This window comes from Salvia hispanica, chromosome 5 (genome assembly GCF_023119035.1).
Source record: "Salvia hispanica cultivar TCC Black 2014 chromosome 5, UniMelb_Shisp_WGS_1.0, whole genome shotgun sequence".
Classification (NCBI taxonomy): Eukaryota; Viridiplantae; Streptophyta; class Magnoliopsida; order Lamiales; family Lamiaceae; genus Salvia; species Salvia hispanica.
Window position 1 is genome coordinate 39,030,272 of NC_062969.1, and position 22,669 is coordinate 39,052,940.

General features: G+C 34.9%; 5 protein-coding genes across 5 annotated transcripts; 4 read left to right on the plus strand and 1 right to left on the minus strand.

Annotated features, from left to right (window-relative positions):
- The first annotated feature begins 2,680 nt into the window (after window positions 1-2,680).
- Window positions 2,681-4,368, plus strand: LOC125186173 (putative F-box/kelch-repeat protein At1g12170). Its single transcript, XM_048082515.1, has 2 exons — window positions 2,681-2,729; window positions 3,095-4,368. The coding sequence occupies exon 2, from the start codon at window positions 3,131-3,133 to the stop codon at window positions 4,253-4,255; it is 1,125 nt and encodes a 374-aa protein (XP_047938472.1). The 5' UTR covers window positions 2,681-2,729; window positions 3,095-3,130; the 3' UTR covers window positions 4,256-4,368.
- A 512-nt stretch (window positions 4,369-4,880) lies between these two features.
- LOC125191126 (F-box protein At3g07870-like) lies at window positions 4,881-6,996 on the plus strand. Its single transcript, XM_048088598.1, has 2 exons — window positions 4,881-4,966; window positions 5,473-6,996. The coding sequence occupies exon 2, from the start codon at window positions 5,492-5,494 to the stop codon at window positions 6,746-6,748; it is 1,257 nt and encodes a 418-aa protein (XP_047944555.1). The 5' UTR covers window positions 4,881-4,966; window positions 5,473-5,491; the 3' UTR covers window positions 6,749-6,996.
- A 4,959-nt stretch (window positions 6,997-11,955) lies between these two features.
- LOC125187646 (F-box protein CPR1-like) lies at window positions 11,956-13,864 on the plus strand. The gene is made up of 2 exons (XM_048084275.1): window positions 11,956-12,034; window positions 12,503-13,864. Exon 2 carries the CDS (start codon window positions 12,521-12,523, stop codon window positions 13,661-13,663), a length of 1,143 nt encoding a protein of 380 aa, XP_047940232.1. The 5' UTR covers window positions 11,956-12,034; window positions 12,503-12,520; the 3' UTR covers window positions 13,664-13,864.
- A 4,099-nt stretch (window positions 13,865-17,963) lies between these two features.
- LOC125190022 (F-box protein At3g07870-like) lies at window positions 17,964-18,977 on the plus strand. The gene has a single exon (XM_048087222.1). It carries the CDS (start codon window positions 17,964-17,966, stop codon window positions 18,975-18,977), a length of 1,014 nt encoding a protein of 337 aa, XP_047943179.1.
- A 2,647-nt stretch (window positions 18,978-21,624) lies between these two features.
- Window positions 21,625-22,446, minus strand: LOC125190023. Its single transcript, XM_048087223.1, has one exon. It carries the CDS (start codon window positions 22,444-22,446, stop codon window positions 21,625-21,627), a length of 822 nt encoding a protein of 273 aa, XP_047943180.1.
- Window positions 22,447-22,669: the final 223 nt, after the last annotated feature.

The following is a 22,669-nucleotide window of genomic DNA, read 5'->3' on the forward strand; positions in this document are numbered from 1 at the left end:
TCTAGAAAATAAAAAAATAGTACATAATTAAAATCCTACAAATTAAAAATTCCTATAATTAAAATGTTACGGGAATTTTTTGTGTTGAAGTGAGGGTATTTATAGATGAAAATGTGAATTTTGGGGGAAAAAAATTGAAAAATAAATTAAAAGTGGGTAGAAAACGGATATAATTTTTTGGGAAGTGGAAAAATATTTTTTTTTATTTAAAAACATTTTTTTAAATAAATTTCGAATTTAAAAAAAAAAAAAAAAAAAAATCGAATTTAGCCGTTGGCCAATAAGAATACGCCACGTAGGGCTGCTCAGCGGCACGGACGCGCTCTTAGCTAAGAGCAGCACTGTGCCGCTGGCACGGACGGACGCCACCGCTGCGGATGCTCTTACGTATCTAGGCTACATATCTAATCTTAAGCACTAATCTATCCAAGTGCTTATCTTTCTACATCCATACGTGCATAAGGGCAATTAAATCTTAAGCACTTAATAGTAATCACATTACTTTCAAAAAAAAAAAATTCTTGTTAAAATAATATTATATAAATAAAATAAATAATTTCATTATAAAAGAACAATACATAATTGAACTTACATAATTTCAATGAGAATGAAACTTCAAAACAAAAAATGAAATAATACATTTATTAAACATACGCATATATATGTTTGTGTCATTGTGTGTGTGCGTATACCTATGCCATTATGTGTATATATCTAACTATCAATACACGAGTTCCTTAATTTGCATGTTTGGTGCATTAGCATGAATTTATTGAAGGAAAAAGCTACCAAAAGCTACACATGGGCCACTAATTACGATTAATAATCACTTTACTATTATTGGTTCAAATCTTATCAATCTAAATGAGACTTGTACAAATAATGAAATAAATTCGGTTTGCAATAATCGAAGTTGAATAGTTATAATTATTGTTTAGAATATGATACTTAGCTTGTTTGTTGTATGCGGCAGCTTTATTGACCGTATCATGTTCATACAAAAATTCTCTTTTTTCTTAACTAAATACTCCCTCTGTTCCCCAAAATTCATCGCTATTTGATACGACATGAATTTTAAGAAATATAATAAAAAGTGGGTTGAAAAAGTTAGTGACATATGAGTCCTACTATTATATATTAATTTTAAAATAAAATGTGAGTGAGAATGAGTTAGTGAAATGTAAGGTTCATTGCCAAAAATGATATAAGTGAAAGGTGACAAATTCTTAGAGACAAACAAAAAAGAAAATAAGTGATAAATTTTCAGGGACAGAGTGAGTAGTGAGAATGAGTTAGTGAAATGTAAGGTTCATTGCCAAAAATGATAAAAGTGAAAGATGAAAAATTCTTAGAGACAAACAAAAAAGAAAATAAGTGATAAATTTTCAGGAACAGAGTAAGTAATTAATTGAATCGTATGTCATATATTTAGACTTCTCGAGGAAGATAAATCAATTTCATTTTTTGGCAAATATTAACATTTTTAATCTTATCTTATTATGTGTCAATACACGATTATGTATTTTTAATTTTGAGTGAACCTACATGGTACTTGATCTTTCAATTTCGCACATAAATGGACTTGATCTTTATTTTATATCATTTTTGGTATCTCATGACAAAATAACCTAGATACCAAACATGTGATTTTTTTGTTATGGATGATATTTTTGGAAATTTCAATTGAATAGAACCAAATATGTGAATTTTTTTTCCTCCTTTCTTATTTCTTTTTTTCTTCTTTAGTTTATCCTTCTTTTTTTTTCTTCATATTTTTCTTTCTTTTTAGTATTTTATCTTCCCTTCTTCTTTCTTTTTTTCTCCTTAGTTTATGTTTCCTCTTTTTTTCTTTTCTATTCTTTTTCTTCTTTCTTTTTAGTGTTTTATACATATATCTAATTGCATCCATAATATAAATCAATACCAAAACACCTAATTAAATTAATTGTTTAAATTAATTAAATGGTTGAATATTTTTAATTAAATTATCTATACTCATTTTAGGGTTGAAACACCTAACTAAAATTATTCAACTCTTTATCATTATAAATACAATTCACAATTTTAAATTTTGATGAAGATTATATTGATTAGTTATTAATTTAATATAAAATAATTATTATTATTTATTCATTACTGCTAGTTTTTAATATTATACAATAATATTAATATATTAATTAATTATAATTATAACTATAATTATTATTAAGTATATTTAAATGATATTAAAAATTAAATTAATTATTAATTTTTAACATCAAAATAATAATATTAATATTGATTAATAATAATAGTATAAAGAGTGAGGAGAATGAGAGAAGATATTATAATATCACTTTTGATACTAGTTTTGTCAATGCCCAAAATATCTTTTATAACATAAATGGAAAAATGAATTTGTTTAAAGGGTATTTTGGAGTGAAAATTGCATCAGATATCAAATATATAATTTATATGTACCAAAAATTATATAAAATAAAGATCAAGTACTCTTATCATTTACGTGCGAAAATAAAAGATGTGCGAAAATGAAAGATCAGGCAGGAGTTTTTAATTTTTCGCTCCACCATATATTCAACTGTTTTCTTTATCAAAACACTTGAATCACATTTTTTTTTGTCTTCGATTCTTCCTCTTAAAAATTGTCAGATATATTTATTACTAAAAAAATGTCATCACATTTCGACTTCAGCGGCGCCACTCTGAAGCAACCCCGTCTCCGCCGGAAGGTGAACGCACTTTCTTATTCAGCACTCGATTGTTTTCGATATCTCTGATTGAGCTCATTTTCTAGCTAATATGCCCTTCTTTTTGGTGTAAATTTATGCTTATTTTACTCATTTTCTGGCGTTGTTGTAAGAATAGAGCATTCATGTATTGTTTTTAGGCCATAATTAATTTCATGAACTCAATCTTGTGGAATGCGTTAGGGTTTTAGGCTTAAATTCAAATTTTCAATTGTATCATCAGGATTTGTGTAAATATTTTGTTGCTGCAAATTTGTGTATATACATAACCTAAAACTAAAACCGATTTTTAGTATTCTACGTCAGATTAATATTTTGGTGTTGCTCTGTTTTACTTTTTTTACTAGTGATCAAGGGGTTAATAAACTGCGGGTAATTCCAAAATGGGCGAAGATTTCTTCCAATACCTACCATCAGAAATCATAGTAGATATCCTCTCAAGACTCCACACTCTAGACGCTATGGCCTGCAAGTGTGTTTGTAAGCCATGGCTTGTTCTTCTTGCTACCCCTGAGTTTGTGAATTCCCATATATCTAGATCAGTCCCGGGCCTTGCTGTTGAAACACACGCAAAGACATACAACGTCATTCAATTTGTGGATGAAATTGACCTCAACTTTGATGAGCAGCATCGTTTGAATGTAGACTTCTACTTCGAACTCCCTTTTGATGAGCCAATGCATAGTTCAGCTAATGGTTTGATCTTTCTATGTGGCGACGACCATGATGATCTTATCCTGTGCAATCCAATCACAAATGATTATATCAAGCTCCCTTGTCCTCGGCAAACTTCCCCAAAAGATCTGATTTATGTGGAGACTTTTGGATTTGGAGTGAGCAGGATGACCGGCCAATATAAGGTCGTTAGGATTTTCGGTGGCACATCACTACAGAAGGAGTACAAAAATGAGTGTCAAGTATACACTGTAGGAACCGGATCGTGGAGAAAAGTCCCCCCTGATAGCTCGCTCTGGTTATATGAAACGGTTGGAGGGGTATTTCTGAATGGAAATCTTTATTGGACGGTCGAGAAAGCAACAAATGGCTCTGGTAGATGGATTTCTTGCTTTGATCTTGAAACAGAAGTTTATAGCTCCTTTCCTACACCTCCTTATTTCTATCCAGATGTTCTCTTTGGTAAGACACTCTGTGTTTTGAGGGATTGCCTCTGTGTAAGCGATCTTTCAGATGATGGGACTGGGAGTATTGTAATCTGGTTGATGAATGAAGATGATCAGTGTTTCGTAAAGGAACTAATTATCATCCCCGGATTTGGTTATTACTTTGATCATTATCTTCATGTTTGGCCAATAAGAGTTTTCGAAAACGGTGATGCCTTCGTTGAAGCAGATGGAGATCTATTCTACTACTCCAACACTTCGGGAACTTTTGATGGAGATCTATTCTACTACTACAACAAGTCGAAAACTTACACCCTTACGACTATGTATGCCTCAAGCTTTCTCTCGCTCAAGAGTTTTGTGATGGAGAATGTTAGCTCATTTTGAGTTGTGACTGTAGTTTGATCGTTATGATTGGTTTTAAACCGTAGGCCTCTTTTGTAGGATCGTCTTGGACCTCTTCGAATATTGTTTTCTTTAAGTTAAATTACAGTTCTTGACTTCTTTTTTTCGCTTGGTTCTTGTTAGTTTTGGGTTCAAATATCTTTACTCGATAATAGTTTGGGTCGGTGAGCAATACTGATTTATATATAAATAAAATTATTCAATTTAAATCTTTATGATACCAACAATGAAAATATTACTTTTTAATTCGCTGATGGTATATTTAAAAAACAAATTAACCAATAGTATATTATTTGGTGGTAATACCAACAATGAAAATACTTTTTAATTCGCTGGTGGTATATTTAATTAGATCAAGTATTAAATCTTAAAAGGCAACCATCCACAAACGGCATATCCTGTTTGACTTTGAAATTATATTTTGGATAATTCTATACAACTTCTTCAACTCCCCCTTTTTTATACCCATAACAAAAGTCTATATTAAATTTCGCGTCATATTTATTAAAATTTGCGTCATATTTAGAAAGCATTTATCTATAAAAAAATTCATTTTTTTTTTTTCATTTAAAGTGGCGGAAAAAGCGTTGTTTAAAATCTCAAAACATTTCGAACCATTTTTTCACACACGGAGACGACTGCAGCGGCGCCGCTCTCACCAACCGCCGTCTCCACCACATTTTCCACCAGAAGGTGAATGAACTTTCTTATCCAACACTCCTCACTTTCTATTGCTCTGTTTTTAGCTCATTTCCTATCTGCTATACCTTTGTTTTTGGGATTTCGCTGCAAATTGAACATTATTTTACTCTTTTTTTGTAAAACTACAGGATCCTTGTATTTTGCTTGTTGTAGATTTTGTTTTAGCGCTAATAAATTTGTTGAGTTAAATATCTTGGAATGCGTTAGGGTTTTATCCAATTTTGTTGTAATCCTGCATTTTGATGTTATAATGTTAATATTTTATAATGTTAATACTTTGTTGCTGCAGATTTTTGTTTATGTATAATTGTAACCTAAAACCGATTTAGTATTACATAATATCTACTTCACTTTCTGCAAAATTTAGTATGTCATCAAATTTGCCTAAATTCTGTTTTTATAGAGACCTACATTTTGATGTTGTAAATCACACTTGCAAAACCAGATTAATATTTAGCTGTTGCTGCTCTGACTTCACTTTTTTGTGAATGATGAAGGGTGTTATTAAGTTGAGAGATGAAAACTGCTGATAATTCCAAAATGGGTGAAGATTTCTTCAAATATCTACCGTCAGAAATCATCGTATTAAATATCTTCTCAAGACTCCCCACTCGAGCAGCTATGGCCTGCAAGTGTGTTTGTAAGCCATGGCTCGGTATGCTCACTACTCCTGAGTTTGTGAATTTGCATATGTCTAGATCAGTCCCGACCATTGCTATTGAAACACACTCAAAGTGTTACGATATCATTGAATTTGGGGACGAGCTTGACCTCAACTTTGATGAACCAATTCCATGTGGTGTAGACTACCTCTTCTTACTCTGTTTTGATGGACCAATTCATAGTATGCCTAATGATTTTGATAAGGAGCATCGTTGGGACGTAACCTTCAACTTCCGTCTCCCTTTTGGTGGACCAATTCGTAGTTCTGCTAATGGTTTGATCTTTCTAAGAGAATTTGATCGTAATGATGATCTTATCCTGTGCAATCCAGTCACACGTGACTATCTCAAGCTCCCTTTTCCTCAACAAACCTCTCCAAAAGTTCCGAATGCCATGGATAATTTTGGATTTGGAGTGAGTGGAACGACTGGACAATATAAGGTGGTCAGGATTTTCGCTGAAACACCACAACGACGAGAGGGTTTCAGAAATTCTTGCCAAGTCTACACAGTTGGAACCGGATCGTGGAGAAATGTTCCCTTTGGTAAGCCGCTCAGGGTTTGTGACGACATTGGAGGGGTACATCTAAATGGAAATCTTTATTGGATGGTAGCGAAAACAACAAGAGGCTTTTGTAGATGGATTTCTTGCTTTGATCTTGAAATGGAACTTTTTAGCACCTTCGCTGCACCTCCTCCTCGTGGTAGAGATTTTCTCTACGGTAGGTCACTCTGTGTTTTGAGGGGTTGCCTTTGTGTAAGCGACATTTCACACAATGGGCGCGATGAGAACGACAATCCAAATGATGGGCATGTTATAATATGGATGTTGAAGGGAGATGACAACAGTTGGACAAAGATATTTTTCATCACCGGACTTGAACGATCTGCTGGTTTAGGTAATGTTTGGCCGATTATAATTTTAAAAAATGGCGATGCATTGATAGAATGGGACGATGGCATGATATTCTTCTACTCCCACAAGAGGAGAAAGTTTGACTGCGAGATCATGTCTCTAGACGGTCGTGAACCGTTCACCTCTACGATCATGTATGCCCCGAGCTTTGTCTCTCTCAAGAGTTTTGCGACGGAGAATGTAAGCTCATTTTGAGTTGTGACTCTGTAGTTTCTTTCATGTGTGATGGTGAAATGCATGAATGCTACCTCTTTTGCCAAGATAATAGTATTACTAGTTAGTTTCTTGGGATTAGGCCTAAAACCATTTGGTATTGTGCTTTGCAGAAATTGTTGTTATACATGCCAAATGTACCAAATTATTTTTTGTGGAATGGATTAGGGATTAGGCCTAAATTCAATATTGTAATATTAGGATTTCATAATGAAGACTTGCATTGATGTTGCTAGTTAGTATTTTCTTTCATTTAAATTGCAGTTCTTGTCTTTCTTTTTCTTCTTGGTTCTTTTTAGTTTTGCATTCAATTGTCTTTACTCAATAATAGTTGGTGTGCGGTGAGTGATGGTTGAAACACGTTCCTTCGGTCAAACGGTTGCGTGTTGATAGTTTGGAGAAGGCAGTGGCGTAACTTACTGCTCATGTCTGCTCTTTGGAATTGACTCTTTGAGGAATTCTTTATTGACTTCATGGTTTTGATTTTAAAGAATTCCATAAATTTTTATAGACTGGACTATGCGTTTATCTCGTCAGACAACCCTGGACTTTAAAAATATCTCCAGACAACCCTGGACTAAGCGTTTATCTCAAAATTGGTCCTTTTTCACTGTTTTGTACCGAAAATACCCTTTTAGGGGTTTGGGTAATTCGTCATTTCCAAAATTTGACTTTTTCAGCATGTCAGCACATTAATTGATTGTGCAGGTTGTCTGATTTTTTATCTCTCTCTCTCATACTTCTCTCATCTATTAAATAATCCTCTCATTCTCTCTCTCGCCTTCTCTCCTCCATCTCTCTTCCCTTCTTCTTCCTCCCCTTCCTTCCTTCCTTCAGAAAAGTCGACGCAAAATCTTGACTCAATTCTTTGCCTTCATGTCTTCGCTATCTGTTACAAATTCGTGTGATGGAGGAGGCGAGACTGGTTGTGACAAGTAGATTGTAGTTTGTGGGAAAAAAGTTTGGTGAAGATTGTAGTAGCGCATGAACTTGCCGAAGAATTGTAGTGTTCAAATCAATGTACTTTGATTTTGATTTGTGTGTTCTAAGTACAGAGTATTAGTTTTTTAAGTTTCAATGTTGTTTCAGAAATTGTGATTTGAATAATTTATTTCTAAATTTGACAATAAAATTAACCATTGTTGAATGAGTTTTCTTCGATGGGTATGAAAAGAATATGAAATGAATCTTGTTGAAATAAGGAGTACTAAGAAAAGTTACTGAAATAATAACATATCTAGTATACGGCGAAATAAACATAAAATAATTTCATATTGGATACCTATACCTGATAGTAATATCAGATGTAGTCCAAAAAATAATATCATATTGGGTTTCAAAGAAATATCAGATGTAGTTCCTGGCAGAGTACTGTACATTTTAGGCTTTTGAAAATGGCCGGTTTAATTTTATGTAGTCTTGGTAATTTCATTAACCCATTGTTGTTTTCATTTTGAAATATACTACTAATACTTATGAAAATATTAAAATTTTACTAAAAATTATTACCAAGTACCAACTTACTTACAAATTTGAGAATTCATCCAAAAAAAGGCACTGTCTTGTCTTGATATTAATGGATTCAAATCCACCAACTCACATCTTACAAGGGTGACGGATGGAAAAGCAAGAAAACAGACAATGGATTTTTTTGAAATAATCAAATAAAATTCAAGCGAATCACAAATTTCCCCAAAACTCACGAACTGCAATCTATCTATCAAACCTACTTGCTTAAATTATCCAAATTTGCCCAACCAAGTCAAAATCCACACAATTCGGATAACACCACTGAAAATAAACCTTGTCCTTTTTTCGCAACATTCCATTTGAAGTCGAGATTTTGCGTCGACTTTTGCAGAAGGAAGGGGAAGAAGAAGAAGAAGAGAAGAGAGATGGAGGAGAGAAGGTGAGAGAGAGAATGAGAAGGGTATTTAATAGATGAGACAGCCTGCAACAATCAATTAATGTACTAACATCTGAAAAAAGTCAAATTTTTGAACTACCGAAATTGCCCAAACCTTTAAAAGGGTAGTTTCGGTACGAAACAGTGAAAAAGGATAATTTTATGTAGTCTTGGTAATTTCATTAACCCATTGTTGTTTTCATTTTGAAATATACTACTAATACTTATGAAAATATTAAAATTTTACTAAAAATTATTACCAAGTACCAACTTACTTACAAATTTGAGAATTCATCCAAAAAAAGGCACTGTCTTGTCTTGATATTAATGGATTCAAATCCACCAACTCACATCTTACAAGGGTGACGGATGGAAAAGCAAGAAAACAGACAATGGATTTTTTTGAAATAATCAAATAAAATTCAAGCGAATCACAAATTTCCCCAAAACTCACGAACTGCAATCTATCTATCAAACCTACTTGCTTAAATTATCCAAATTTGCCCAACCAAGTCAAAATCCACACAATTCGGATAACACCACTGAAAATAAACCTTGTCCTTTTTTCGCAACATTCCATTTGAAGTCGAGATTTTGCGTCGACTTTTGCAGAAGGAAGGGGAAGAAGAAGAAGAAGAGAAGAGAGATGGAGGAGAGAAGGTGAGAGAGAGAATGAGAAGGGTATTTAATAGATGAGACAGCCTGCAACAATCAATTAATGTACTAACATCTGAAAAAAGTCAAATTTTTGAACTACCGAAATTGCCCAAACCTTTAAAAGGGTAGTTTCGGTACGAAACAGTGAAAAAGGACCAATTTTGAAATAAACGCTTAGTCCAGGGTTGTCTGGGGATATTTTTAAAGTCCAGGGTTGTCTGGCGAGATAAACGCATAGTCCAGGGACTATTTTTGTAGTTCACTCATTTTTATAAGTTTGTTGTGATAGAATAGAGCAATTGTATAATTGAGATAAACAGAAACGGAAAGAAGACACAGATTTACGTGGTTCACCAATGTTGCGAACGGAGAACCGATATTATTCAGAGTGTTTTCAGATTACAGAGTTATGCGCCGTACTTGCATATAAATAGGCACACAGACGACGGGCTAGGCCCAATACAAAATTAGGACCTAAAATATTGATTTATATAAAAATTAAATTATTCAATTTAAATTTTAGGAGCATTCACTATAAAAAAACTTTTTAAGTATTTTTAGGACGTAAAAAATGGAGAAAAAATTACACGTGTTGAAATTTTTTGAAAGTATGTCACTTTTTAAAGCTTGTGTGGTATTTTTAAAAAAATAATTAACTTTTTTAATCCCATTAAAAATATCTTAGCCATTTTCTTAGTGATTATAGTCCTACAACTTATTTACACTTGTCTTTATACTTTTTAGATTTGAGTTCAACCTTAATATATGATATCATTTAATGGGCAAGCAAAGCAATGTTGATTGTCTTAGCAATGTTGTTTGTCTTAACGAAATTTGCCTTAGCATTCATTTTTTGCAATCTTCTTCATTTCTTTGAATTCCATGGACCATTTTAAATTCGCATCAAAGTAAATAAATATTGGAGTATTCAAATGTGCATGACAATAAATTGGAATACAATTTAACCACTAGTAATATTGCAGACAAATTCTCGTTACTAATAGAAATACAATTCGATTAAAGCTACCGCCACGAAATATATTTCTTCAAAGATGATTCGGAGTTATCGTGTGCCAAATAAATACCATCGCTCTTCATTGCAAACACATTGAAAGACTTAGTAATATTAGGATCTTCACTCTTGTAAACATCAAAAGCTATTTGTTTCGTATCCCACCAAAAGTGACAGAAGTATAAAGTAGTACCAAAAATATTAGGGCAGAAATTCCATTTAAATTCTTGACCTACAATAATATTGTGAAATCCTAAATCGTCATCACCGACTGCACAGTGCAACCTCAAAGGTTTGGAATTTTTTGGGAGAAGATTCACAATACGAACCCAATTATCCTCGCGTAGTTCCAAGTAACATCCATGTGATGCAAATGGCTGCAAAATGATTGCTATTACAAAAACAACCAAGTGAATCTTGAACATGTTGAAATTGAGAGAGGGTGAGATAATTCAACAATTCACCTATTGATTTCGTTATATATACGAAAATAAATCATTTATTAATTTTTAACTATAATTTTAACACATATCTTAGATTCAGATAGTGCAATTCTTGTTTCATATATATTCAATTAATTAATCAGATCAAGTATTAAATCTTAAAGGCAACGATCCATTAACGGTATAACCTTTTTTGACCTTGAAATTATGTTTTGGGTACTCATACTACCTTTATATTTTTATTCCATAATTATATATCAGGACTAATATGCCCTAATGTTATTTTTATGAACTTCTTTTCAAAATTCAGTTTCTTGCCTTTTGAATTAATTGTCCTTGGATTTACTTGCTAATTTGTTGATAGTGCAAATATTAAGTCAACTTATTCTATATCATACTCATTGTTTTTTTTCTCTTTCCTTTTTTCTTATTTGTACACTCTGAAACTTTTTACATGCGTTCTTCTTAAGTTTCAAATTTTAAGAATTTTAAATAAAGTAAAATTTTGGAAAGTAAAAAATTAAAATAAGAATTATACTCCCTCCGTCCCGGATAATTCGGGTCACTTTGACCGGGCACGGGTTTTAAGAATTGTAATGGAAAGTGCGTTGAAAAAGTTAGTGGAACGTGAGTTCTACCTTTATATACTAGTTTTATATAAAATGTGAGTAGGAAAGAGTTAGTGGAATATGAGGTCCATTACCAAAAATGGTAAAAGTGAAGTGGGACAAATTATGTGAGACGGATCGAAATGGAAAATTGAGACGAATTATCTGGGACAGAGGGAGTAATTTTAAAAAAAAATTAAAATCGTACATTTAGTTAGTATTAATATTATCATATACTATTAAATTTTAATTTATTATATATAGTGAATTGAACTAAAAATTCTAATATTTTATAGAGAAATATAGAAAATATTAATTATGAATTTTTAAAATATTATATAAGTAAGTACGAACATGTAATTATTTTCTTGATCGAGGTTCAACTGTAAAGTTCCAAAAATTAAGAATTTAAAAAATTTAAATATTATCAAAATTGTGTTAGTTGTAGTTTTAGTGATGAAGATGGTATTATGTACTAACATCAAAATTTATTTATTTTTCTATAATACCTAGTATTTATGAACGACCCTTCGCATTTTGCGCAAAAATTGTGACTATTTTTCGAATACTTCACATTTGCATTTGGGCGACTGCGGCGGCGCCACTCTGAAGATCCGCCGTCTCCACCGCATTCCCCCGTTGGTGAATCATTACAGTCAGCTTTCTTATTTTACACTCCATAGTTTTCAATCTCTCTGTTTCTCTCTACAATGCCTTTGTTTTTTTGGATTTTGCAGTCAATTGATGCTTAATTTACTCATTTTTTTGGCGTTATTCTTAGAATGTAGTATCCATGTATTTTGATCTTGTAGATCTTGTTTTATACTCAATTTTATATTCAATTTTGTAATCGTATTATTAGGATTTGTAATTCTCTACTCAATTTTTGCATATATATTAACCTAAAACCAATTTAGTAGTATAACTTTGGTTTCTGCAAAATTTGTTATTAGCCTTAAGATTTTTTTTGTGAATTAGGGATTATGCCTAAAATTCAATTTTGTAATATTAGGATTTCGAAGATGCTGTAAATGACACTTGCAAGTGTGCTACTTTGATCACAATAATATTTTGATGTTGCTCTGTTTTCATTTTTTGTTAATGATGAAGGTGTTATTAAGTTCAGAGATGAAAACTGCTGATAATTCCAAAATGGATCAAGATTTCTTCGAATATCTACCATCGGAAATCGTAGTAAATATCCTCTCAAGACTCCCCACTCGAGCAGCTGCGGTCTGCAAGTGTGTTTGTAAGCCATGGCTTGGTCTTCTCGCTACCCCCGAGTTTGTGAATTCCCATATTTCTAGACCAGTCCCTGGCATCGTTGTTGAAACACGCTCAAGGTCATACGACGTGATTGAGTTTGTGGATGAACTTGGCCTCCACTTTGATGATGAGCATCGTGCAATTGTAGCCTTCAACTTCGAACTCCCTTTTGATGTGCCAATGCATAGTTCAGCCAATGGTTTGATCTTTCTAAGTGGTGTCGACCGTGATGATCTTATCCAGTGCAATCCAATCACACGTGACTATATCAAGCTCCCTTCTCCTCGACAAACTACCTCAAAAGATCAGCTTGCGGTTGAGAATTTTGGATTTGGAGTGAGCAAGATGACCGGCCAATATAAGGTGGTTAGGCTTTTCGGTGAAAAACCACTACATGAGGAGTACAGAATTGAGTGCCAAGTATACAATGTTGGAACCGGATCGTGGAGAAAAGTTCCCTCTGGTAGCATTGATAGCTCGCTTAAGTTATATAAAGACGTTCGAGGGGTGCTTCTGGATGGAAATCTTCATTGGATGGTCGACAAAACAACAAATTTCTCTTGTAGATGGGTTCTTCGCTTTGATCTTCAAACAGAACTTTTTAGCGTCTTTTCTGCACCTCCTCCTATCGGTATAAATTTTCTCTTTGGTAGGTCACTCTGTTTTTTCAGGGATTGCCTCGGTTTAAGCGATTTTTCAGACGATAGGAGCATTTTAATCTGGTTTTTGGTTGAAGATAAGGGGATTTGGGACAAGGACTTTATCCGTGAGTTTGGTAGACGTGATCATTATAATTATGTTTGGCCAATAAGAGCTTTCGAAAATGGTGATGTCTTCATGGAATCGGATTTTGGAAACCTACTCTACTACTCCAACAAGTCGAAAACTTTTGACTATAACGTTGTGGTTCGAGAGGATCGTGATACTTACACCCCTACGACCATGTATGCCTCAAGCTTTCTCTCGCTAAAGAGTTTTGTGATGGAGAATGTTAGCTCATTTTGAGTTATGACTGTAGTTTGATTACTATGATAGTCGTTAAACCGTATGCCTCTTTTGTAGGATTGTCTTGTAACTCTCTGAACATTGTTTCTTGCCTTCCTTTTTTGCTTAGTTTGGAGAAGGCAGTTGTTCAATGTTTTGTTCATGAAAATCTATTAGAAACAATGATATCAATGGAGCTTTTGCTATAAGCCTTCTTTTTTCCTTCTTTTTCTTCTTCATATCTTTATCAAGAAGGCTATGCAAAGCCTCAAACAAAATAATTAATATTGGAGTATTCAAATGTGTTGAGCAAGAAACAGGATATACAGGAATACAAATTAATCACTAGTAATACGACAAATAATGCTAAATAAACTCTCGTTAATGAGTATTCAAATAAGTACTAAAAATCAAAGATGAATAATAGTATAAGATTTATTAGAATACAAATTAATCACTAGTAATACGACAAATAATGCTAAATAAACTCTCGTTAATGAGTATTCAAATAAGTACTAAAAATCTAAGATGAATAATAGTATAAGATTTATTAGAGTACAAATTAATCACTAGTAAAGCTACCATGTGACATATTGCTTCAAAGACGACTGTGAGAGATCGTTTGCAAAGTAAATACCATCACTCTTTGCCGCCCATACATTTAGTGATTTTTGAAGAGTGGATTGATCACCCTTATAAACATAGAGAGAAATTTGCTTCGGAGCCCACGAAAACTGACAATTAAAGAAAGTAGTACCCCAAATATTAGGGCAGAAACTCCAGTGATAGTCTTGACCTTCAGTAATATTATGAAAGCCAAAATCGTCATCGTGAGATGCACAATGTACCGTCAGAGGCAGGGAATTTTTCGGGAGAAGATTTAAGATATGAACGTTGCGCTTCTTAGTACGGAAGATGCAGCCATGAACATCGAATGGCTGCAAAATGTTTGCTATTACAAACACAACAAAATAAATCTTCAACATGTTCAAATTAGATAGGTGAGATGATTCAATAATTCACCCTATTGGCTTCATTATATAAGCGAAAATGAGTTATTTATTTCTAAAATTTATCACAATTCGAAATATTTAGATGCTAAATAATCTAATTTCACATTAATTCAATACAAATCTGGATATTGTATTACTCCCATCATCTTATCATTAAATGTGCCAACTCAGCATAAGGTGTCAGATGAGAAAAAAGGAAAATTGAGATAAATTTAGTTTGCTTGTTTGGTTAATTCTTTAAATTTTGATTGTACAATTAATAATATTGATAGTTTTCTCAATTAAGCTAGTCTATCAAAATTTGTTATTGGATTTGGCCCAATTGAGACCAACCGACGTCCTCGACCAATTTTATTTATTTTATATTTTCATCTATAAATACACATATTCTAAATTTTGTTCTTCCATTATTTTTATTTTTTATTTAATAGGAGTATATACTTAGTATAAATTTTAAGAAAAATTGAATTTAGTAGTATGATTTGATCCTAATAAATGGGCTTCACATGAAGTGTTGGTCCGGTCCAATGAGTATAATTCGAATGTGTGAACAAAATTCCAGATTGGGCTTGTTTTTTCTCGGGTCAGCCTGACCGATACTCAGAATAAAATATTGTGCTAACTTATTTGGTAGTAAATTGATGCTTATTTTATCATTTTTTCGCATTGTTGCAAGATTATAGTATCCATGCATTTTGCTTCTTGTAGATCTTGTTTTAGGCCATAATGATTTTGATAAATTCAATCTTGTGGAATGTGTTAGGCTCGGTTCGGTATCACGGAATTGAACATGCGGAATTGGAATTGGAGCTTCCAATTCCAAATTCAATGTTTGGTACCACAAAATATTTGGATTTGGAATTGAATTACAATTTCAATTCCGCTCAAATCCACAATTTGAATTCCAAATGAGGAGTAGATAATTGGAATTTCAAGTAGTAATAAAATTGCACTTTCACATTGCTACACACACACACCCCTGCACATATACACACACACCTGCACATACACACACACACACACCTGCACACACACACACACACACACCCACACCCCGCACGCGCACACACACACACACACACACACACACACACACACACCGCACACACACACACACACACACCTGCACACACACACACACACACCCCACACCCCTGCACACACACACACACAAACACACCCCCGCACATACACACACACTCACACCTGCACACACCCGCACACACACACACACACACACAAACACACACACACACCTGCACATACACACACACACTCACACCTGCACACACACCACACACACTTACACCTGCACACACACCCCTGCACACACACACACGCACTGCGCACACCGTCACACACACACACACACACACCCCTGCAAATACACACACACACACGACACACACCTACACATTCCTGCACACATACACGCACCGCCCACACACACACCTGCCCACACACATAACACATACCATCACAGACATACACACATACACATACTGCATATTTTTTTTGTATTCAATTTCTCATCGATTATCATTTTACCAAACAAAAGATTTGGAATTGAATTATAATTCAAATCTTTCAAATTCAATTCCGTAGAATTCTAATTCCAATTCCATGTACCGCACACACTACATAATTTTTTGAATTCAATTTCTTATCAATTAGGGTTTTAGGCTTAGATTCGATTTTGTAATAGTATCAATGGGATTCGTGTTTCTATATTTTGATAGTATAATGTATAGTAAATATTTTATTGCTGCAAAATTTTGAATATATATAACCTAAAATGATTTAGTACTTTGCAAAAATTATTATTAGCCAAACCAAATTTACCAAATTATATTTGTGGAATGGATTGGGGATTAGGACTAAATTAATTACAGCCATATGTGATGCAAAGAAATATCATATATGGAATGTTACTATTAATATTTTATCCTTTGTTTGCACTGGGGCAAATCTAACCATCTAGAAGTATGAACATCATCAATTGAAAAGAATTACGCGTGTTGGTCTATCGCGCGATATGGTAGTTAATATCAGATATCTAAGTTATTATGATCGAGTCCGTCATCATAATATAACCTTTAAATTTAATGTTGCAGTTAAAAGACCGGCGAATAGTCATCATTATTACGAGTACATAATATGTGACAGGTGGCTTGATGTTCTTCCAACTTGAGGAGACTACACCGGCATATATGAGTCTATGATGCACATACCCGGTGATCTAGTCTCGAATGCAGATGCTTCCTATCGTGTTCTCACAACTGGTATTCCATCAACAATGCATTTTCCTTTGTTCGACGATACAAATACCCTTGATTGGATTGTGAGGGCCGACATAAGTGTGGTTTCAAACTCTCAGGCAATGATACCGTTCGCTCTCGTGAGATAAACTCACTACTGGATTTATATGGTCACACATGACGAGTACAAATAGCATTTGGTTGCAGGAAAGTATTTCCGCTGCGGTCTTAGATATAACCCTACTCGTCACTGTCCTCCAAAAACCGTACAAGTCATCATGGATATCAGAAAGAGTATTCCGATATCCAAGCATGATGGTATCAATCGCACTATACTTTCGTGAACTCGGCTCAAACCTCGAGGACAAGGTTATTTTAATCTCTCTTATTTTATTTAGTAAGTATTTCTAAACTTCTATGTCAGGGGTTTGACGTTTAAGTGGGTCCACAATTGATTCTCTGAAAAAAAACCACTTAAATACAATCACTTTCTTAACATGGTCAGACACATTTATTATTTCAAATCTCAAAACACATTTCGACCTCAGCGGCGCCACTCTGAAGATCCGCCGTCTCCACCGCATTTCCATCGGAAGGTAAATGAATTTTCTTATTCATCACTCACCACTTTTCAATCTCTCTATTTTAGCTCGTTTTCTAGCTACATGCCCTTGTTTTTGAGATTTCGCCATAAATTGTTTTGCTTTTTTAGGCCTTAATAATTTTTGATGCATTCTGTCCTGTTAAATTAGGGTTTTAGTAGATTCAATTTTGCTGTAATCCTGCATTTTTGATGCTATGATTTTAAGATTCTGTTGCTCCAGATTTTTGTGTATATATAATTATAACATGAAACCGATTTGCAATTCTGTTTCAAATTTGTTATAAGCCAAACCAAATTTACTAAATTCAATTTTAATGATGAAGGTGTAATTAAGCTGAGAGATGATAAAAACTGCGGGTAATTCCAAAATGGGCGAAGATTTCTTCAAATATCTTCCATCAGAAATCGTATTAGATATCCTCTCAAGAGTCCCGACTCGAGAAGCAATGGCGTGCAAGTGTGTTTGTAAGCCATGGCGCGGTCTGCTCGCTACTCCTGAATTTGTGAATTTACATCTATCGAGATCAGTCCCGGGGTTTGCAGTTGAAACACGCTCACGGTCATTCAAAATGGTTGAAATTGTGGAAGAGCTTGATGAGGAGCATCGTTTGGACGTGACCTTCAGCTTCAAACTCCCTTTCGATGAAATAATTCGTAGTTCAGTCAATGGTTTGTTCTTTCTAAAAGAATTTGCTTTTGGTGATCTTATCCTGTGCAATCCGATCACACGTGACTATATCATGCTCCCTTGTCCACGACAAACCACCCTAAATGTCAAGATTAACATCGAGAATTTTGGATTTGGAGTGAGTAGAATGACCAGAAAATATAAGGTGGTTAGGATTTCCGGTGAAAAATCATTGGAGGAGGAGTGCAAATATGGGTGCCAAGTATCCACGGTTGGAACTGGATCGTGGAGAAAAGTTCCCTTTGGTGACTCGCTCAGGTTATGTGACGATGTTGGAGAGGTACTCGTGAATGGGAATCTTCATTGGACCGCCAAGGAAACAAGAAGAGGCTCTGGTGAATGGATTTGTTGCTTTGATCTTGAAACGGATCTTTTTAGCACCTTCCCTGCACCTCCTCTTCCTAGTAGTACAGGTAGGTCCCTCTGTGTTTTGCGTGATTGCCTTTGTGTAAGCGATATTTCAACCACTGATGGGTGCATTATAATCTGGTTGATGGAGGAAAATGAGCACAGTTGGACAAAGATATTTGTCATCCCTGATGTTGATAGGCTTCCTATTGTTGATGTTTGGCCGATTAGAATTTTCGAAAATGGCGACGTCTTGATGGAATGCGAGGATGGCACGCTATTCTACTATTCCAATAAAACAAAAACTTTTGACTACGACATTGTGTCTCGAGAGTATCGTGCACCGTTCCCCTCTACATTCGTGTATGCCCCGAGCTTTGTCTCTCTCAAGAGTTTTGCTATGGAGAATGCATGGTCATTTTGAGTTTTGACTTTGTAGTTTCTTTCATGTCTGATTGTGAAATGCATAAATGGAGAGGAACTTGAGAGAGTGTACCTCTTATGCTAATATATTATTTGTAGCTTCTTGGTTTTATTTATGATCTGGTGTCGCTTTAATTTTCTTGCTATATTCTGATGAAAAACAAATTGATGAATAAATTATTAGTATGTTTATTAAATTAGTTGCGCTAATGTATGTTGTCTAGCGATATGGTAATTAATGTCGTACATCTAAGTTAGAGCTAGCAAATCGTGCGGATTGGGTCGCTATCGGGTCAACCCAATATCGACCCAACCATATCGGGTCCCAACCCAACCTAACCCGAAATCATCCTGGTTCTTATCAGGTACAACCCAACAGATTCGTGTTGGATTCGTGCGGATTTCGTGTCATCCAAAAAAATATCAGTCATGTTGGATTCGTGCGGATTTCGTGTCATCCAAAAAAATATCGGTCATTTTTTAACGATAGTAAATTACAATATAGTTCAACGCTATACGATAACGACCGACATATGATATTATATAATTAAAATTTGATATTACACGGTAAAATAAGATATTACAAAATTAAAATAATTAGTTTAAATAATTTTTGAGTCCAAATAATAAGATTGAAGTATATTAAAATTGAATCTAAATAATAAAGTTAAAATAATTTAAATAATTATTTTTTAATAAAATTTAAGTATGCAGTAATATTTTTTTATCATAAAAAAATAATTAATAATAGTATTAATCATATTTTTATTAATACAATTAAAATATAATATTTTTTAATTAATAAAAATAATTAAAATTTAAATTTAAGATATTATTTTAATTAATAAAAATAATAAAAATAATTTTTTTTTCTTAACGGATAATCCAACCCGACCCAAATCCGACCTAACCCAACCCAAAATTTTCGGGTTCTTATTGGGTCGACCTTATAAGGACCCAAATTCTAAATGTGCGGTTCGTGTCGGGTTAACTTCGTTTTCGTGCGGATTAGTGTCGGATCAAAAATTGCCAGCCCTAATCTAAGTTATTATGATCGAGTTTATCATGGTACTATCTTTAAATTTAACCGATCATGTTCGAATGCGGATGCTGCAATTCTGATGAGGACGTAGTGTTCAACTTCGAACTCCCCTTTGATGAGTCAATCCATCATTCAACTAATTAATGGTTTGATCTTTCTACGTGGCATCAATCATGATGATCTTATCTTGTGCAATCCAGTCACACGTAACTATATCATGCTCCCTTCTCCTCGGCAAACTACCTTAAAAGATCAACTTGCAGTTGGGAATTTTGGATTTAGTGTGAGCGGAACGACAGCCTATTAAAGGTGGTTAGGGTTTTCATAAGAAAACCACTTTGTTGACGAGTACAAAATGAATCCATTACCATCGTGCCAATATGAGTGCCAAGTATGCACCGTTGGGATTGACACGTGGAGAAAAGTTCCCTCTGGGCCCACTAAGATTTTTCGACGACCTTAAAGGGGGTATACTCTTTAATGGAAATCTTCATTGGACGTTAATTGAGATATTGCATACAACTGCATTTTTCCTTTGGACCGTTATAGATGAGCAAAAAGATAAAAGAGTGAGAAACTATGAAGATGGATTATTTAATTGTGGAGTAATTTAATTTGAATCACAAAAATCGTCATCGTGAGATGCACAATGCACCGTCAGAGGTAGGGAATGTTTCGGGAGAAGATTTAAGACATGAACGTTGCACTTCTTAGTACGGAAGATGCAACCATGAACATCAAATGGCCGCAAAATGTTTGCTATTACAAACACGACAAAATAAATCTTCAACATGTTCAAATTCAGATAGGGTGAGATGATTCAATAATAATTCACCCTATTGGATTCATTATATAGGCGAAAATGAGTTATTTATTACTAAAATTTATCACAATTTGAAATATTTAGATGCTAAAAAATCTTATTTACATTAATTCAATACAAATTTGGATACTGTATTATCCCATCATCTATCATTAAATGTCCCAACTCAGCATAAGGTGTCAGATGAGAAAAAAGTAAAATTGAGATAAATTTAGTTTGCTTGTTTAGTTAATTATTTAAATTTTGATTGTACAATTAATAATATTGATAGTTTTCACAATTAAGCTAGTCGATCAAAATTTGTTTTCCACAAATTTTCGATTTGGCCCAACTGAGACCAACCGACGTGCTCGATCAATTTTATTTATTTTATATTTTCATCTATAACTACACATATTCTAAATTTTGTTTTTCAATTATTTTTATATTTTAATTAATATATAGTATAAATTTTATGAAAATTTGAATTTAGTGGTATGACTTGATCCTAAGGTGTCCACAATGTTGGCCCCCCTTGGCATGCCCAAGTCACCAAAACTTGGGCAATGCCCAATAAACTTGGCCCTTCCCTTAAAAACATGGCCACCACAATGATGGCCTCCTAGCTCCAAATTAAAATTAATTTTTTGAATTTTTTTATATGTTTTAATTTAACGAGAATAAAAATTAATAGAATATAATAATTAAAAAAAATTACATAATTTAATAATGCGTGAATTGAAACCAAACTTTTGTCGTATTATATATAGGGGAAAATTATAAAACGAAAATTTTATAAAAACACTAAAAAAATGACGCCACCGCCGCGTACGGAGTGGCGTCATCAGAATCCGGCACATCTTCTTCAACACCTTTGTTGCCGCCTCCACCGTCACCACTGCCGCTTGCGTGTCCCGTCTCCGACCCTTTGCCCCACCCTAACTTCGACCTCAGTCTCAGTATGAGGTCGTAGTACATCCTCTTGGTCTCCGGGTCAGTCGACTTCTCGTACAAGGACAAGTTATCCTGAAGTTGCTTCATCATCTGCACCTCTAGGGTATGAGCCAACGCCGCCCTCGGTGTTGAGCCGATTGCAGACATGCTCGTAGCAGAGACTTGGGAGGCGGATCTAGCTTCCCAGACACGCTGGCCCTGCAGACGTGGGCGCCTGGAGAGTGACGAGGGGGCCTCTTCCAAAGCATCGTCGTTCAGGTCGAAGGCACGTGAGTTGCTACTACTGCTGTAGATGCTGGCTACGCCGAGTCTTGTCTGTTTCGCACCAGGAGCACGCTCCTCTTCCTCAATGATGGCCTTGAATTTTGGGAAGTCCCGCAGAACGAGGTATTCATCCCAGTAGGTGAACTTGGGCCACTTTACAGTATTAAACAACTGATGCGACAACGCCCGTACGTCGGCTTCGCTGCGGCCGCTCTCAGCAATGCGGAGTTGGATCTCGTATATGCCACTGAACCTCTTCACCGTTCTACTGATCCTGCTGAACTTCTTCCAGATCTGGCTATGTGTACGCTCGACGGTGCCTGGTGGTTTGAATCTGTTGTACACCCCTAGGACGCGCTCCCAGAAGCAAACGTCGGTCTGATCCGTACCAATGAGGGCATTCGTCATGACCGCCTCCCAGGCCCCGGCTACAGCAATGGATTCCTCCGGGATGTAGAATACCTCCACCGCTTCGCCCGCAACTTCCGCCGGCCCCTGCTCCCCGTCGCTGCCGGCGCCTCACCCACGGCCTTGGCTTCGCCCCCCACCACCGCCGCCTCTCCCACTGCCCCCTCTCTCCATATCCACGCTACCAGATGTCGGGGTCTCTGGTGTCCCCATCAACTGTTCC

Excerpts from the sequence above, each read along its gene's own strand:
- LOC125190023 (XM_048087223.1), bottom strand. The coding sequence starts at position 22,446 with ATGACGAATGCCCTCATTGGTACGGATCAGACCGACGTTTGCTTCTGG.
- LOC125187646 (XM_048084275.1), top strand. The coding sequence starts at position 12,521 with ATGAAAACTGCTGATAATTCCAAAATGGATCAAGATTTCTTCGAATAT.
- LOC125191126 (XM_048088598.1), top strand. The coding sequence starts at position 5,492 with ATGAAAACTGCTGATAATTCCAAAATGGGTGAAGATTTCTTCAAATAT.
- LOC125186173 (XM_048082515.1), top strand. The coding sequence starts at position 3,131 with ATGGGCGAAGATTTCTTCCAATACCTACCATCAGAAATCATAGTAGAT.
- LOC125190022 (XM_048087222.1), top strand. The coding sequence starts at position 17,964 with ATGGCGTGCAAGTGTGTTTGTAAGCCATGGCGCGGTCTGCTCGCTACT.